Below are 16,048 nucleotides of genomic sequence, written 5' to 3'. Positions count from 1 at the left end.
GACGTGTGTTATTTGAGTTTAGGACACGTTGGTTTGCGTGTATTAAAACGAATGGGGTATTTATCATTATAACGTTAAAGCTTAGTTACCAGGGTGCTCTGTTACGTAGAATCTATTGACAAACTTTTGATAAACCTTTCTGGATGAAACAACTGAAATCTTGTGATCCACTTTTATATACAGATTATACGAAACAATAAAACTATGAACTCACCAACCTTTGTGTTGACACTTGTTAGCATGTTTATTCTCAGGTTTCCTAGAAGTCTTCCGCCGTTTGCTTATATGTTAGACAAGCTATGTGCATGGAGTCTTACATGACATACTTTTCAAGGAAACGTTGCATTCACCAAATCATCACCATGTATCTTATTTTGACTGCATTGTCAACAGAAGTATCATTGTAAACTATTATATTACGATGATTGTCTATATGTAGAAATCATCAGATGTCGAAAACCTTTGATTTAAATATTCATTTATGGTGTGCCTTTTCAAAAGAATGCAATGTTTACAAAACGTATCATATAGAGGTCAAATACCTCGCAATGAAATCGATGAATGACGTATTGTCCATATGGATTTGGAGCGATCGTCACATCTTCTCATGATGCTCCCATCACGCCAACAAAATTTTCATTTCATCACGTCGCATTGTAGCCCATGGTGATGTGGTGGGTCAAAAAACCTCAAAAAAGTGTTAAATCTTGTCTTATATACTCCCTCTACATAATAAATCATAATAAATGTAATGTTTAACTTTTAAAACTTTTATTTTGTAACATAAATTTTGTATAATTGTATTATATAATTTATTTTTATTTTTTTGAAAAGCAAGGAGAATTATATTAAATAGAAACAGAAAAGAACAATACGAGATAGGATACTAAAAAAGCCCCCTAAAAAACAACGAACAACCCGAAAACATGGGAGGAGAGCGCGGAGATAGCAACTCAACCCGAACAACAAAAAACTACAAGTAAATATTCGGATTTGTTAACCAAGTATTCCAATCGATTTTGACGCCTTTATATTTGCACGAAAACCAATCATACGATATCGCTTGAATTTCACAAAGAGCTACCGGGGCGTTCCAACACTTATTATGGAAAACTTTATTATTGCGGTTTTTCCAAATAAGGTAAGATGTTACCCAAAGGATCCCTTGCCAAATTAAGTTCACGGAAGCACTATCACGAAGGAGATCTGATAATGAAAAATATGAGAAGTTCCCGCGATCCCACCATTTAAAGATACGACACCAAATCTCTTGAGCGTGCGAACAAAAGAGAAGCGTATGCTCAACCGATTCTAAGCCATCATCACAAAGAATTATATAAAAAATTGTATTATATAATACATGTTGAAAGTTACATTAGTAAAAATTAATTTAAAAAATTCAATCAATTCATATAAATTTTAAAATTTTCTAATGACAATCCTTAAATCTGCCATTCAAAAAATAAAAGTATGCATAACATGTTATACAATGTGATGATTTTGAGAAGTTATTTGCAGAGGGTTGACTATTTTAAATTTACAATCACATAAAGTGATAAAACATTTCTAAGGCCTTTCATTAGAAAGTTTTAAATTTTATTAAATATTATATAATAAAAAAATATTTAAAATCAAAATCTAAAGGAAATGAACTTTTAAAATCCAAAACAATAAATATAAATATATACTAAAAAAAAAGGGTTCCACCAAACATTATTCAGATTTAAAAAAGAAAAACCCATATATATTATATATTACACCATATATAAATCACCACATACAAATTTCACCTTCCAAAAAAAAAGCCCCAAATCAACAATTTTGAAATGAGTTTTTTGGTCGGAAGATTAGCAGCAGGAAAAGAAGGCGCCTACTTCTTACAAGAATCCAAACAAGCCGTCGGCCGTCTCGCTGATAAAATTAATAAACCCACCACTTCCCGCGCTACTCCGGCGCCCACAATTCACGAAAACGGTGCCGATATTTTACCCGAGATATTGAAACACAATTTACCGTCAGGTATTTTCAAACCACCCTCTGATTCAACTCTATCAAATGGATCGAAGTGGATTCTTCAGTCTGATGAAACAATTGGCGGTGTGTCTTCTGTTTCGCGTGATGCTATTAACCCTCTTAGGGCTTACGTGTCACTACCTCAAGTTACTTTTGGACCCAAAAGGTACTTCTGAATTATTAACATACTCTGGTTAAGTTTAATAGTTACTCTAAAATATAAATTGCACATTTTCTGTACAAGTAGTCAAATGATTGAGTTTGAATAGGTACTTATTACATTACAGTTATTTACCGTTTACTAATGTTATATAGTGTCGTTTTGATATAAAGGGTTCAATAAATTGCCAGCAGCAATTCTGTGTATATCTTGAAGTCTGTGATTAAGTTTAATAAGTAACCGCTATGTATAACTGTTTAAAGAGCGTTAACGACACCACAACCGTTAGGGTTGTCGTTAGCAAAGCCCAATAAATAAATAGATATGAAAGGTTTTAGTTGACATGCAGATGGCAGTTGCCAAACTCAGATAATTCATTTTCCGCTTCAACTGCGAATGAACTCCGTACGGACAAGTACACGCCTATTAATGCCGAGAAGTTGAAGGCAGCAGCTGTTGGTTTATCACAAAGTAAGTTTTTTTCTATGTTACGTTATGATGTTATGATATTATGATTAAATGTTGTATAAAGATTAAAATGTTTAATCTTCCTTTATCATTTATGTGTCTAGTTGCCAAAGCATTTGCTGCTGCAACTGCCATTGTCTTTGGCGGAGCCACGCTAACTATCGGACTTGCAGTCTCACAACTTGAGTTACATACTGTAAGTGACCTTTATTCTTTATACGATTCTTTCATTTTCTTGTATATCATAATTCATAACTAGAAAGTGTTTCGCAGACAGATGATATTCGAATAAAAGGAAAAGATATGGTTCAGCCAAAATTTGATGCAATTAAAGATCAAGTGGCCCCTTTAAGAACTTGGGTATGTTACATTTAGATGATCTAAATTCAAGATTTTAAGTTAACTACTGTATGCATTATAAAGAAATTTGTAAAAATTTCAGGCGGAAGGTGTAGCAAACAAATGGCATGTGCAGAAAAAGGAAGATATAACAGAGAAGCCTTTGGTGAAGGAGCTTTCAAGAATGTTGAACGCCAAAAGATCTACCTAACCGATAAGTCAATAAGTCACTAAAGCTCTTCTTTGCTTTATTTTTCTTTCTTGATTTTGTTATATACGTCTCCATGATTGTTGTTGTGTAAAGATGTAATATGAATAAATAATTTAGTCCATCTTGTTGTATAAGAGATTTAAAAGTTTCTGCTAGAAGCAGTGATATAGTAGTATATAAACACATGTTTTACACTTTGAATAATGAATACCATAATAATAATTGTGATGCTAATAGAAGTTTGATTCTAGTATTCTAGTGCCTGTTATTTGACGTACTATAGTTTACTTCTTCATCGTCGAATTTGTAGTCTAAGCCAGCTCTGTATTTCCATGCCACAAGTTGCCTCATCCATGTGTAATTCATTTCGGTTGAATATGTATCAATAGCAGACCTAACAGGAATGTTAAAATGACTTAACTTGATCATCTTAGACAATCTAATAAGAGTTATGGTATCTATTACAGTACCGTATAGACGAACGGGTCAATATACCTATAATAAGAAATGCGTAAGAACCCAATAGCAAAAACTGTCCTAGCCAGTCAATCAGATGCCGGAAGCCACCCTGTTAAAATAGTTAAAATCTATATCTACTTGTATTAATTTTAGCGATTAGTATTATTATCGGTACTCTGAACTTTGATAACACGCACCTTTTTACATATAAACTTAGCCATTCTTATTAGCATGCAAAAATGATTGTTGAATGATGAATACAATACAAACTACCACAAGCTATATCAGCCAAGTAGCAGTATCACTACCAATTGCATATATGTTTAACAAGGTCTTTATCTCATTGCATACTTCCACAAACAACAATCTTGCAGGAAGTAACAATATTATTATCAAATGCATATGTTCGAATGCAACCAACCTAGTGAATCTCTTTAACAATCTGCTTCGAGTTTAAGACGCCTGTGAACTTAACATGACCTTGACGTGGACACATATGAGTCCTATCATTTTTTCGTGGTGCCAGCAGAGACCACCGAGCACATTTTTCGATGTGCTCGCCTCGTTTTTCTTGCAGATATAAGCTCTCGGCGGATTACCAAATGTTATACCGAGCTATTTCATGAAACCCTTGCCAAGTCCAATAATTTTGACCCAATTAGCACATCACTCGCAATTCAAAAGTCTCTCTACGGCTGAAGAATGAGCGTGTTCTTGGGCCATTGTAGAAACATAGATAGGACTTTAAGTGAGTTAAACCCGGAAGGCATGGGACATCTGTCGGCGGCGGGTTAATTCCGAGCGAGAGGTCAAACCAATCCCATCCATGTGCAACGGCATTAACATTATATCCAGTACATCAGTCGAATGTTAAGTGTTAACTTAAATTACCATCCAAATATTTGTGTTAAACAGCGTTCATATAAAATCACCATCCAAGAAACTAGCTTACTCCAACACCTTCAACATTTCATCAAAACAACTAGTTATCTCCAAGGTTACCTCAACATCCGAAATCCACACACCATTTTACTCCTTTTCATAGAAATGCTAGCCCACAACATCCCCCCAAACTCCCACACTTTCCCTTCACTAACCAAAGCTCTTGTATCAATTGCTTCTTATATAACAACCCCTTCCCTCATTGACAAACTCCTTTATACACAAGCCCTGAAGTGCGGCGTATTAGCTGACCCATTCGTTCGAACGTCGTTTATCAACATGTATGTGCAATGTGGGTGTTTATTGTATGCCCGCAAGGTGTTTGATGAAATGTCTGACTCGTGTCTTGTTTCGTGTAATGCGATGCTTGATGGGTATTGTACGAATGGGGATATAGTAATGCTTTTTTTTGAGTGGATGTTGGTGAAGGACGTTTATTCGTGGACTAGTGTCATTAGTATTTATTAGAAAATAGATTGTCACGAGAACGCAATTAGGTTTTTTAAATGGATGATAGTGGAAAGGGTGATTGTATAGTGAAGCCTAACGAAGCTACGTATGTTAGTGTACTTTCTGTGTGTGCTGGTTGTGCTGGATTTCAAGGTTTGTTGGGTGGTAAACAGATACATGGATATGTTATAGTACAGTTAACACAGGTAAAAGACAATATGTTAAATTGAACTTCTTATAATTTATTTCAATCAAGCAATCATCGATAGTCACTACTAAACTGTCAATAGGAAACATTCGATTCATGAAATGGTTATCTTGCGTTACAACATGTACATTTGACTCCGAATGCTTATCATCTAGACATTGACTGTCCTTTTACAGTATGTAACTTGATCAAATTTATCTCACTTCTCATTCTTATATAACTCCCTCTGAGTTTATATGCAATTGCAGAAAATATATATCTGACCATTACCTGTGTGAATCACATTATTCATATCGCACCAAGATATGTGTACTAGACTACTTCCTTACCTTTACCACTTGCATTGTTTTCAATATTCTGAACCTCGATATCTTTATCAGAAGAATTACTCGTTTCACCATAATGCACTGTTTTATACTGATGTCGAGATGCTAGAATTAAAAAGTAGAAAACGTTGATCACTCCAATAACTGCAAGCATCCAATAGAAGTTTTCTAGCTTTGCTTGATCCAAATTGCTTTTAAGCCAGCTTCCATGAGTAAACATGGTGGTCAATGACACTAATATGGTACTCACAAAAAACCCCATCGATAAAGTACTAAGAAATAATCCTGTGCTCATTGATTTCATCCTCTCGGGTGCTTCTGTTATGAAAAATTCAAGTTGACCGACGTAACAAAACGCTTGACCAGCGCCAACCAAGAAAAACTGTGGGACCAACCAATAGGAGCTTATTATAATCTTGTGATCAACCATCATTTCCCGCCTTTTTGTCTCGCATATAGCAGCGGCTACCATTGCCATAGCTGCCAGAACAAGTCCGATTCCAATTCTTTGAAGACATCTGAGTCCTTTTGGATCACGGGTTATTTTTCTAGCAAGACGAACAATTACTCTTTCGTTAATGGAGGTAAATAGGAGAATGGATGCGAATAAGAAGGTGGCAAACGAGCCCGCTGGTACTTCAGAGCTACCGATTTTTCGGTTCATTATTTTTGCTTGCTGAATGGAAAAAGTATTCATTTGAGAGTAAACTGTCCAAAAGTAGATGTTTGTTGACCATATAGGCATGAGCTTTATCACCATTTTTACTTCTTCAACATGAGTCACATTTGAAACTAGCCATGGGTTGCTTTTATCTTCTTCTGTAAACTTGCAGTTGTCATCCAATAATGCAGCTTTATCAAGACGCCTGTAAAAATAGTAGCTACTTAGGTTGCGTTTGATAAAACTGAATGATTTAGCGCTGAATCGGAATGATTCAAAGGTTCTGACTGAAGTTGGTTTTGAATAACAATAGACTGTTTAATAATCATTTTGAATGAACAATATAAATGATGTAAAATTACTTTATATATATTTTGCACAAATAAAAAAAAAAAACAGTTGTTTAATAAGTAATCTTGTCTTGATATAATTTAAAGAGGATATTACATTAAATTTAAGTGCTTAATGGTTAAGAGAGTATTTCAGTTTCAAATGGTTCAACATAAAGTTGAACAATTCAGAACCATATGTCACTAAGCATTTACAAACAAACGCGATGAATGTTGAATGGTTCAGTAGCGCTGAACCATTCCATTAAGGGGTAATCAAACGCACCGTTAGATTCAACACTCGTCAGCAAAATGTAGTTATGATAGAGTCAATTCGGGTTATGATTTATCTTTAATGGGTCAACTTGGGTTTTGATTTACCTGAATCTGCGTGTGTATGGGACTTTTGAGGAGCTGTAACCATTCAAGTAGGTAGGATCATCAGGGTGATAAAGTTTCCTATTTTTGTAAGCCAAAAATATTACTCTCCATATAACAGTTAATGGGCTTCCTTGCGGTTTCTTGTACCGATAAAAACTTGTCCCGCTCAGCATCAAAAGAATAGCTACAACCATGGTCCCACCTGCTATCCCATACCCCCATCCTCTACCAACATTATCTTGTATATACACAAAAACGGTTACCGCAAAGATAGATCCTAGGCTTATACCAAAGTAGAACCTGTTGAAAAAGTAAACCATTGCTTTCTCTTCTTTCGGGTTTGACTTGTCAAATTGATCAGACCCAAATCCTGAAACGTTTGACTTTATGCCACCAGCACCAAATGCTATGGTGTAAAGGGCTATGTTGAGCATAGCTAGTTGACTTGCGGTTGCCGGTATGCATTTTTGTGGACTCGAAGTGTCACATGGGGGTGGCCTGAAACTAGGGATGGTGGTTGCTATTGTAAGAATTCCCACACCCTGTTTCAACAAATTTTGCTATTGTCATTTACTGTATAGGTACATTTGGGTTATACTTATCTCAAACGGGTCAAATACGTTGAGGTAAAAGACCGACATGTTAAATGAGTCGAACATGTAAAACACCGTTGAAAGCGAAACTCTATCTCTAAAGGAGATAACCTTTTGTAATTATTCGTTCATGGATTTTGTTTATTTTAATTAATTTCTTTGTATATAACTCAACTCCGAGAGTTTTCTATGGAGCTGAGAAATAATTTGTGGTTGGGTTGAACGTCTTTTTATTATGCCTGACAATTGGGTCGGGTTGGGTTTGGATTGGGTCAATAGGTTTGGTTCTATATGAGTTCGAGTCGAACGGGTCATATGTTTCAAACGGGTCAAATGCGTCGGTCTAAATGAGTTGGGTTGAGACCCTTTTTCAAACAAAAAAGTATTCCATCTTTTTCTCAAAGTTTTGTGTTTCGTGAATGGACTGTAAGACATATTCATACGACCCGTTGACTTTAGTTTTCACTTGAACCCGTTGGACACATTCATACGACCCGTTGGACCCATTTCAAAATACTCAGATACTATGTGAACGGACCAAATGATCTGTGCATTCAACCTAATGGACCTCTTTTTGAGGTTTCGGATCATGTTTGCTAAGTATAGTTTTCACCCCTTACCCAACCCGCTTGACATGCTCATCTTGCCACCTCTACATTACCATGGTTTCCCTTTTTCCTTCTTTAGGACCGTATAATACACATGGTTCAAGAAACGACTAAAGTTTGAATCTTGAAAACTTACCAAAGCACATATAGATGCAAATGTCACGATAGACATGTAACGGCCAAGTTTAGCATCCGCAATAAATCCTCCAAAAAGCGCAAACATATTGAGAGACCCCATAAAGTTTGTCACAACATTTGCCGAATCTGATGCTCTAACATGCAATTGTCCTTGGAGATATGTGACTAAGTTCATTGCTATGCCTACCACAATAATTCTCTCTGACAGCTCAGTAACTGCAGGTAAGATACGCATTGTGTCAATGTGACATTTTTGTATATCTACAGTCATATTTCAGTTTATGGTTTCAACTGATATAAGTAGTCGATAAGCACCTAAAATGAGTCCGGCTGCAAGCCATCCGCCAGTTTTAGACATGTCAGCAGGATTCCCTTTATAATCCAGCGTCTCGTCATTGTTAGATTTTGAATCAGAAGACACCTGTTAAGAATAAAGCAAATGAATAAGTAATGTTAATGATACATATACACAAGTAATATTCAATTCAATATATATATGAAGATATTTAAGAGTATTAGTTAACCATTTCTCTGAATGTGATTGCTATACTAGTGTGTATGATATGATGATTTTAAAAGCAAAATGGTATGCTTTGTTTGATTGCTGTGAAACTGTTCTTGAGAGGAGGTTATACTGAAATTAAGGTACCTATAAGTGGAAGCAAGAAAAATAAGGAAAACTAAATTTATTGTTAACCAGTGGAATATATTGGTGGTAAAGAATAAATACACTTTGAACTAGAAATACACATGCCCAAAAATAAATCAAATGACATTTTGTATCCAATTATTATCTTCACTTCATATATATTTTTTCACAAGCAGGGCGGTAATATTAAGGGGCAAAGGGGCAGACATCATCTGGCTGTGTCTTGCCGGTATCAACAACGATAAAAAAACTACCAAATGGAAACAGCAACTAACTATGGCTCTTGGTGGGCCCAGACAACGTCCTAGGCGTAGGGGAGATCGGAGCAACAGGTAACGCCTAGACGACGTTTTTATTCCTGGGCTGCAGTAAGTAGATCGAGAGGTCAACTGGTTAAGGAAAGCTCAGGTTATGAAAAAGTGTAGCCGTTAATTAATTAAGTAGTAGTGAGACGTCGGGACGGAGTTGCGTCAGCTGTGGGGCAGTCGCCCCCAGTGGATTTGCAATTTTTAGTGTAAAAATTTTGAATTTTTCGATTTTGTCCCCGGTGGATTTTTTATTTTGCCCATAACTCTTCGTATTTTGCCCCAAAAGCCTCCATATTTTGCCCCAAAACCTCTAAATTTTGCCAAAAAATCTCCAAATTTTGTTCAAAAATCTCCATATTTTGCCCAAAAAAAATAGCTACACTTTAAAAAAAAAAAGTTCGCCCCCTGTTAAAAAATTTCCCGCTTTTGCTACTGTTCACAAGAAGGTTTTGTTTTTTTTTTTTTTTTTTTTTTTTTTCTAACAACAAAATTTAATAAGATTATTAAAATCACAAAGTCAAGTACAATTAAAATTATAGAAAGCTTAATGAAATCTAACATGTCACTCTTTCTGAATGAGAGGTACAGATGCTATCATTAATCTGATCCAATGGCCACTACTGCCGTCGCCGCCGTATACTCCCCGCGGTTGACTCCATTTTCCGGCAACCGTACACTTCCGACATTCAATCCAATCCTTCATGCTAACTTTTCAACTCGCCGATCTTTTCGTGTACTCAATTTATCACCGTTGAGAGATTTCAAAGCTTATTGCAACAAAAATCCACAGCTTCCTGAACTACTTGATTCCAGTTGAGGTTTCATTTCCTATTTTCATACAATAAATAAATAAAGTTGTTGATTTCTTTTATTATATTTTTGATTTTTTTTATGTGTAGCAGGAAATGAAAGTGATGTATCAAAAGAAGAAGAAAACGACGTCGGGTGGATACCTGCATTTCCTCATATACTTATTGCATCTATGTCGAATTTCCTTTTCGGGTTTCATATCGGGTAAATATCGATTTATACATGTATATGTTTCATATATTTTTTAGTGATTAACTTATGAATTCGATTAGTAGTTGATGAATTTGAATAATATCTTGTAATGGTGTGATATAGGGTAATGAATGGGCCAATTGTATCTATAGCAAAAGAGCTAGGGTTTGAAGGGAATTCGATACTTGAAGGGCTTGTGGTGAGCATTTTTATTGCAGGTGCTTTTTTAGGCAGTGCAGGTGCTGGTTATCTAGTTGACAGACTCGGGTTTAGGAGAACGCTTCAAGTTGATACAATACCGCTCATTCTTGGTGCGGTTTTAAGGTATTCTTTTTCATTTGAATTTATAATATATAATAGGAGTAGTAGTTATCTTTTAGATGTTTACGGTTTCGGTTTATTAAGCTATGTTGTTCTTGATATAGATTGCTATTTATTGAAAGTGGTTTTGATGTGCTCTGTTTTGATAGTGCACAAGCTCTTTCTTTGGATCAGTTATTGTGGGGACGGTTTCTCGTGGGTCTTGGTATTGGCGCAAACGCGGTTCTTGTTCCTATTTATATATCAGAGGTATACTTCTGAGGGTTCTAATTTCTGAATTTGTTGGTCGTTTATAACTGTTGGTTCGTGATGCAACACACATACATACATACGTAGATACATATATAAACACTACATATAGATATACAAAATTTGCATATTAGACTTGCATAAAATGGAAACCAAATGTTGCATTGGTGCTAAAAGTACTCGCAATTATTTTCAGGTCGGTCCAACAAAATATAGGGGTTCTTTGGGTAGTTTGTGTCAAATTGGCACATGTACTGGTATAATAGCCTCACTTTTTCTAGGAATTTTCTCGGAAAATGATCCTCATTGGTAACATTTTTTACCTTTTGTCACCTTGTGCTGTTTTGGGTTAATTTCCGTTCTTGTTATATAATATCTGATAGTTTAGCAAACTCGTTACAGGTGGAGAACAATGCTCTATATTGCAAGTGTACCTGGCTTTGTATTAGCATCGGGTATGCAGTTTGCTGTAGAGAGCCCACGCTGGCTATGCAAAGTAGGTTCTAAGTATATACTTTTATAAATTTACTAAATTATATAAAAATATATACTTTTGATTGATTGATTGATTAATTGTTTGTAAAGGCTGGGAGGCTTGATCAGGCGAAACAAGTTATCTCAAATCTGTGGGGACCATCAGAAGTTGAGAGAAGCATCGATGAATTTCAGTCTGTTCTTAAGAACGATGGTGGTGATTTGGACAGCAAATGGTCAGAGCTACTACAGGAACCACATTCTAGAGGTAATATATAGTATTATATAAAAATTTGCATTGTTACTTAACGGAGAATAAATTTGAGCTGGACTGTGTTTTTATGACTGTAGTTGCTTTAATTGGAGGCACTCTGTTTGTACTGCAACAATTTGCTGGCATCAATGCAGTTCTTTATTTTTCCTCATTGACTTTTAAAGATGCTGGAATCACAAACGGTGCATTGGCGAGCTTATATGTTGGACTTACAAATTTTGCAGGTTTTTAATTTGATATTATGTACATAACTCTTGATTCACATGATTAAAAATCCAGCTGATCTCTATTTATCACGTTAATGGCTTGCAGGTGCACTTTGTTCTTTATACTTGGTTGATAAGGAAGGGAGGCAAAAACTTATTATTGGAAGTTACCTGGGAATGGTAAGACGTATTAAACTAAAGAGTTCTCCCTAAAATGTTATATAATCTATTTGAGATGAAAAGACATTTTCATATATATGTTACACAGACAATTGTGTTGTTTACAAATATTTATCTCGCTCGCACTAAACTGAAATTATATTACTTTACAGGCAGTATCCATGTTTCTTGTTGTTTCTGCTATCAGCTTTCCTGTAGATGGAGAGTTGCGTAACAACTTATCTATACTTGGGACAATCTTGTAAGCTTAACCAATTATTATCTGTTTTAACCATTACTCTTTGGGAGAGCATCTATATATTTCTGATATATGTTATATTATTACATTATGTATGTAAGGTACATGTTGACTTATGCAATTGGAGCTGGTCCAGTAACTGGTCTTATTATACCTGAGCTTAGCAGCAGCAGGGCACGCGGGAAAATTATGAGCTTCAGTTTTTCAGTTCACTGGGTACAATTATATTACTTGATTACTAAATAGTTAATCCTCCAAAAAAAAACAGTAACTGGAGATAAATTCATTTGCCTCCGATATCATTGAATCTCAATTTTGGCCATATTACTTTTTGTGTATTTGAGATTAAACGTTGATTATGTATGAAATGCAAAAACAGGTGTGTAATTTCATGGTTGGCTTATTCTTCCTTGAGCTGATAGAAAGATTTGGGGTTGCACCAGTTTACGGGTCCTTCGGTGCAGTTTCTTTATTGGCAGCTGTATTCTCTTATTCTTTCTTAGTTGAAACTAAAGGGCGGTCTCTTGAAGAAATCGAAATGTCACTTAACCCTAACTTCACAAAGCGTGATTAGGGATAGTTTTTTCGACTTTAAGAAGGAACCAATATATACGCTACCACTCAATGTATTTCTAATAGTAACACGTTTGTATATAGTTAAGCCTTCAATAAGATATATGACATTTTGGCTACCACGAGCATATATTAAAACATACAACTACACAACACAATACATCTTGTTCTGTAGGTCCTTCAAGGATGTTGTTTGTAAATGTTACACTTCCTCATATTCATGTAATTTCGTTTATTTATTTTATATTATTTATATATGTTTGCTCAAGAATGTAATAGATACTTTATATGTCTATCTGTGTTGGACTTGGAACTGGACTTAAAGTTGCACTTGTTGTAGGACTGTTGGCGGCATCTACATTTGTGCTATTATCAATAGCAGGTGGTGTTATGAGTTCTCCACCGGGACCTAGACAGAAACAAGTACAAATGCACAAAGCTGGACGAACTTTTCGTGGGCAACCAATATTTGCACAATCGGAGTCTTTATGGCACGAACAAAGACTTATGGCGTCTGTGACTTGAGCGAAGTTCGATATACCTGTAACAACTTAAAGATAAGAAAGCTATTCGAAAATTAACATTACTAAAACACCGAACAGAACATGGAGAAGAGTAAGTAACCTGAGGTGAAAATCAAAAATAAAAGAAAGATTGCCATTTGGAATGAAACTAGTAGGTGTATATGTGTATATCACTTTTATTTTGTGTATTGCTTCTACCTCTTTGATTCTTTTTATAGGGGAAGGGGAATATTTGACATTAAATTTGGATTAGTCAGTTACAAGTTAAAAACATTAGTGAAACATAACATATATAGCTATGCTTAAGTGCAATTCGTAAAATAATGACACGTTAACAAATACTACCGATACAATGTTATGGGCTGAATATAATGAGGTCCTATGTCATTTCTTCCACTTCGTTGTGAGTTGATCCATCCCATTTTTATGTTATGATGGGTTAATATTAAGCTCTTAGACAATATCGAGAATGATTTAATAATTACAGTATGACATTTGAATCAAGCATTGACACCTGAATGGGTCGAAATTACCACCTTAACAACTCTTTTGATTATCATATAGTCTTCCTTAATATTCCAGCGGGTATGAATATGATTGACTATAAGCAAATGTTACAGGATGAATATGGGATTATGAAGTTAAAACAAACATCAGAGAGGGGTTATAAGCAAATATTAATATTAATATTAATATTAATATATTAATATGTTCATTTGAAAATGTAACTATTTCAGATTTCCTGCTCGATTGACTCGAGAGATCAATGAGCTAAGGATTAAGAACTACTCTTACAGAAGTGAAGAAGTGATCAACCATGACATCAGCTTGATGCTATCAAATGTTCCGACTTATTTTGCAAAAAAATGTGGACATGTCAGCAAAAGTGAAGCGCCTTTCAGAAAGATTTAAAAGAAAGTTGTCAAAGTTATAGGAAGCAGAAAGTCATTTGCAACTTAGGAACATATTATAAGGTTGCTCCCATCGGTGGTGTCTCCACTCCCGCCCATCCCATCACCCAGGAGGGCGCCGCTGGCAGCGGTGCGACCAAGCGGCCGCCCAGCTAGCCGCCCTCCTCCTCGTCTCTGTTTCAGCCCTTCTGTGAAATATTTGAGGACGGAAGACAATGGTTTCTTGACTTGTACATGGTGTTCCAAAATTTGTACACACAATAATTAATTAATTTAGCGTGTCCCAATTTATTTGAGGATGTATGCCACTGTTGGAGTGTTTAGTCCTGAGAAGAAAGTGCTGATGTGGCGCTGATGTGGCAGCTAGTCCTTGGAAGGAAAAAGTGTCACCATTGGGAGCACCCTAATAACCCGTCAAAATATGTCAATCTAACGAGATCATCAATAGGTATACATCCATTTTCAAGGATGATTTTGTTAAAACCAAACAAAAAGAGTATGTTTAGCAAAAATTTAAAAGCTTTGTACAAGCAAATTAAATTGAATCGAAATGAATTTATGCTACAGAAGTCTTCAATCTCTTTTAATAGCTTATTAGATTAGTTTATGCTGCTAAATAAACCAAAAGAAAATAGTTACAATTCTTTTGCTATCTGTACACAACACTAAATGTTGATAACTATCTAAATATTCAATTCAAAATACACCTTTTTAGATTTTTATATTACAAAATACCTATTTTTATTTTTATTTGAGAATTTACACCTTTTTTAACAAAGCAAGAATTTACAAGTTCGAGAATTTACACCATTGGTTCAGACATATTTGCACACGACTCGTTCGAACGCCCTGTGTCTGGTTTTTTCATGATGGTGACTGATTGTTTTTACGTACCCGTGCATTTTGTTCGAACACGAACCAATTGGAACTCGAACGTGTGAAAATGACTCAAAGAGTCAACAAGTTTAATAGTGGTCACCAAATGTCGTGTTCGGGCTCGAATAGGTTTGAACACGCCATGTACTAGTTCGATTCGAAAACAATGCACGGGTACGTAAAATTATTTCTCAGTCACGATCATGTAAAAACTGTCAAGAGGCGTTTGAACGCGTTTGAACAAGTCATGAGTGAGTCTGTTCGAACAAATAGTGTAAATTCTTAATATTTTATAGAATATTGTATTAAGAACATTTTAAAGTGTATATTTGACTAAATTCTCTAAAGTTAAAATGAAAATGTCACTTCAACCCTATTGTGGTCCATAAAGTTATCAATAGGTACATCATACACTAATTTTAAAGTTAATTGTTCAGATGGATTGGACTTGATCGCGTGAGTGGTTTAGTCTTTTGGGTGATCCCAAACTTGTATGAAAAAAATTTCAAAATCAACTCAACTTCATTGTTATTTCATGCTTCATGTTGTTGAATGTGGGAGGAATATAAAGTGTTGTTTTGGCATCATGTAGGTGCAGATTGTATGGTTGAATTTTAGAAAGCTTGTCTTACATTTGGAATGATTTTAAAATACAACTACTTCCATATCCATCCATATTTTTATAAAATTATGCGAGATATAACATTAACATTGTTAATATATATAGTTTATTTGTTTATCAACCCGTTGTATGCAGCCGAAACCGTTTTGTTAGCCTTTCAAAACTATATATTAGTAATCGGAACAAGCGTCCTGATCCTGTCGCTGCTCATCCCCTTAAATGGGTGGATCAGAACATTTAGAGGGGACAATAGAAACGAAGAATTCTATACGTTGCCGTTTAATTTAAACTGGTTTTTCCCGCCAACATGACAGATTAGAGTTACTAAGCCTCATTGATCAAAAAGAAAAACAGA

At 35.3% G+C, this 16,048-nt stretch overlaps 3 protein-coding genes across 6 annotated transcripts; 2 read left to right on the top strand and 1 right to left on the bottom strand.

Moving 5' to 3' along the window:
* Positions 1 to 1,774: 1,774 nt before the first annotated feature.
* Positions 1,775 to 3,417, top strand: LOC139845513 (uncharacterized). The gene is made up of 5 exons (XM_071835764.1): positions 1,775 to 2,179; positions 2,523 to 2,644; positions 2,746 to 2,837; positions 2,915 to 3,001; positions 3,084 to 3,417. Exons 1-5 carry the CDS (start codon positions 1,827 to 1,829, stop codon positions 3,189 to 3,191), a joined length of 762 nt encoding a protein of 253 aa, XP_071691865.1. The 5' UTR covers positions 1,775 to 1,826; the 3' UTR covers positions 3,192 to 3,417.
* A 1,948-nt stretch (positions 3,418 to 5,365) lies between these two features.
* Positions 5,366 to 8,889, bottom strand: LOC139845511 (protein NRT1/ PTR FAMILY 6.4-like). Its single transcript, XM_071835762.1, has 5 exons — positions 8,811 to 8,889; positions 8,602 to 8,707; positions 8,285 to 8,502; positions 6,948 to 7,489; positions 5,366 to 6,442 (listed from the first exon to the last, which is right to left on the bottom strand). The coding sequence occupies exons 1-5, from the start codon at positions 8,811 to 8,813 to the stop codon at positions 5,563 to 5,565; spliced, it is 1,749 nt and encodes a 582-aa protein (XP_071691863.1). The 5' UTR covers positions 8,814 to 8,889; the 3' UTR covers positions 5,366 to 5,562.
* An 888-nt stretch (positions 8,890 to 9,777) lies between these two features.
* Positions 9,778 to 12,879, top strand: LOC139839726 (probable plastidic glucose transporter 1). 4 transcript variants are annotated; one of them, XM_071829867.1, is made up of 12 exons: positions 9,778 to 10,055; positions 10,146 to 10,257; positions 10,369 to 10,569; positions 10,716 to 10,815; positions 11,012 to 11,124; positions 11,218 to 11,311; positions 11,401 to 11,557; positions 11,641 to 11,787; positions 11,876 to 11,949; positions 12,102 to 12,190; positions 12,289 to 12,403; positions 12,567 to 12,879. In XM_071829867.1, exons 1-12 carry the CDS (start codon positions 9,854 to 9,856, stop codon positions 12,759 to 12,761), a joined length of 1,599 nt encoding a protein of 532 aa, XP_071685968.1. In that variant the 5' UTR covers positions 9,778 to 9,853; the 3' UTR covers positions 12,762 to 12,879. The 4 variants fall into 4 exon arrangements, with proteins under 4 accessions (XP_071685968.1, XP_071685967.1, XP_071685970.1 ...); XM_071829866.1 differs by having other exon boundaries at positions 10,143 to 10,257; XM_071829869.1 differs by having other exon boundaries at positions 9,923 to 10,061; positions 10,143 to 10,257.
* The last annotated feature ends 3,169 nt before the right edge of the window (positions 12,880 to 16,048 follow it).

This window comes from Rutidosis leptorrhynchoides, chromosome 4 (assembly GCF_046630445.1).
Source record: "Rutidosis leptorrhynchoides isolate AG116_Rl617_1_P2 chromosome 4, CSIRO_AGI_Rlap_v1, whole genome shotgun sequence".
Lineage (NCBI taxonomy): Eukaryota > Viridiplantae > Streptophyta > Magnoliopsida > Asterales > Asteraceae > Rutidosis > Rutidosis leptorrhynchoides.
Note: the sequence above shows the minus strand (reverse complement) of the source record. Positions and strands in the feature narration are given on the sequence as shown.

Coding starts and splice junctions, on each gene's coding strand:
- LOC139845511 (XM_071835762.1), bottom strand. Junction 7,490..8,284: donor TTGCATCTATATGTGCTTTG/GTAAGTTTTCAA, acceptor TTGTTGAAACAG/GGTGTGGGAATTCTTACAAT. Junction 6,443..6,947: donor CCATACACACGCAGATTCAG/GTAAATCAAAAC, acceptor CTATTTTTACAG/GCGTCTTGATAAAGCTGCAT.
- LOC139845513 (XM_071835764.1), top strand. CDS start 1,827: ATGAGTTTTTTGGTCGGAAGATTAGCAGCAGGAAAAGAAGGCGCCTAC. Junction 2,180..2,522: donor GTTACTTTTGGACCCAAAAG/GTACTTCTGAAT, acceptor GTTGACATGCAG/ATGGCAGTTGCCAAACTCAG. Junction 3,002..3,083: donor TGGCCCCTTTAAGAACTTGG/GTATGTTACATT, acceptor TAAAAATTTCAG/GCGGAAGGTGTAGCAAACAA.
- LOC139839726 (XM_071829866.1), top strand. CDS start 9,854: ATGGCCACTACTGCCGTCGCCGCCGTATACTCCCCGCGGTTGACTCCA. Junction 10,056..10,142: donor TCCTGAACTACTTGATTCCA/GTTGAGGTTTCA, acceptor TTTTATGTGTAG/CAGGAAATGAAAGTGATGTA. Junction 11,788..11,875: donor TGGACTTACAAATTTTGCAG/GTTTTTAATTTG, acceptor AATGGCTTGCAG/GTGCACTTTGTTCTTTATAC.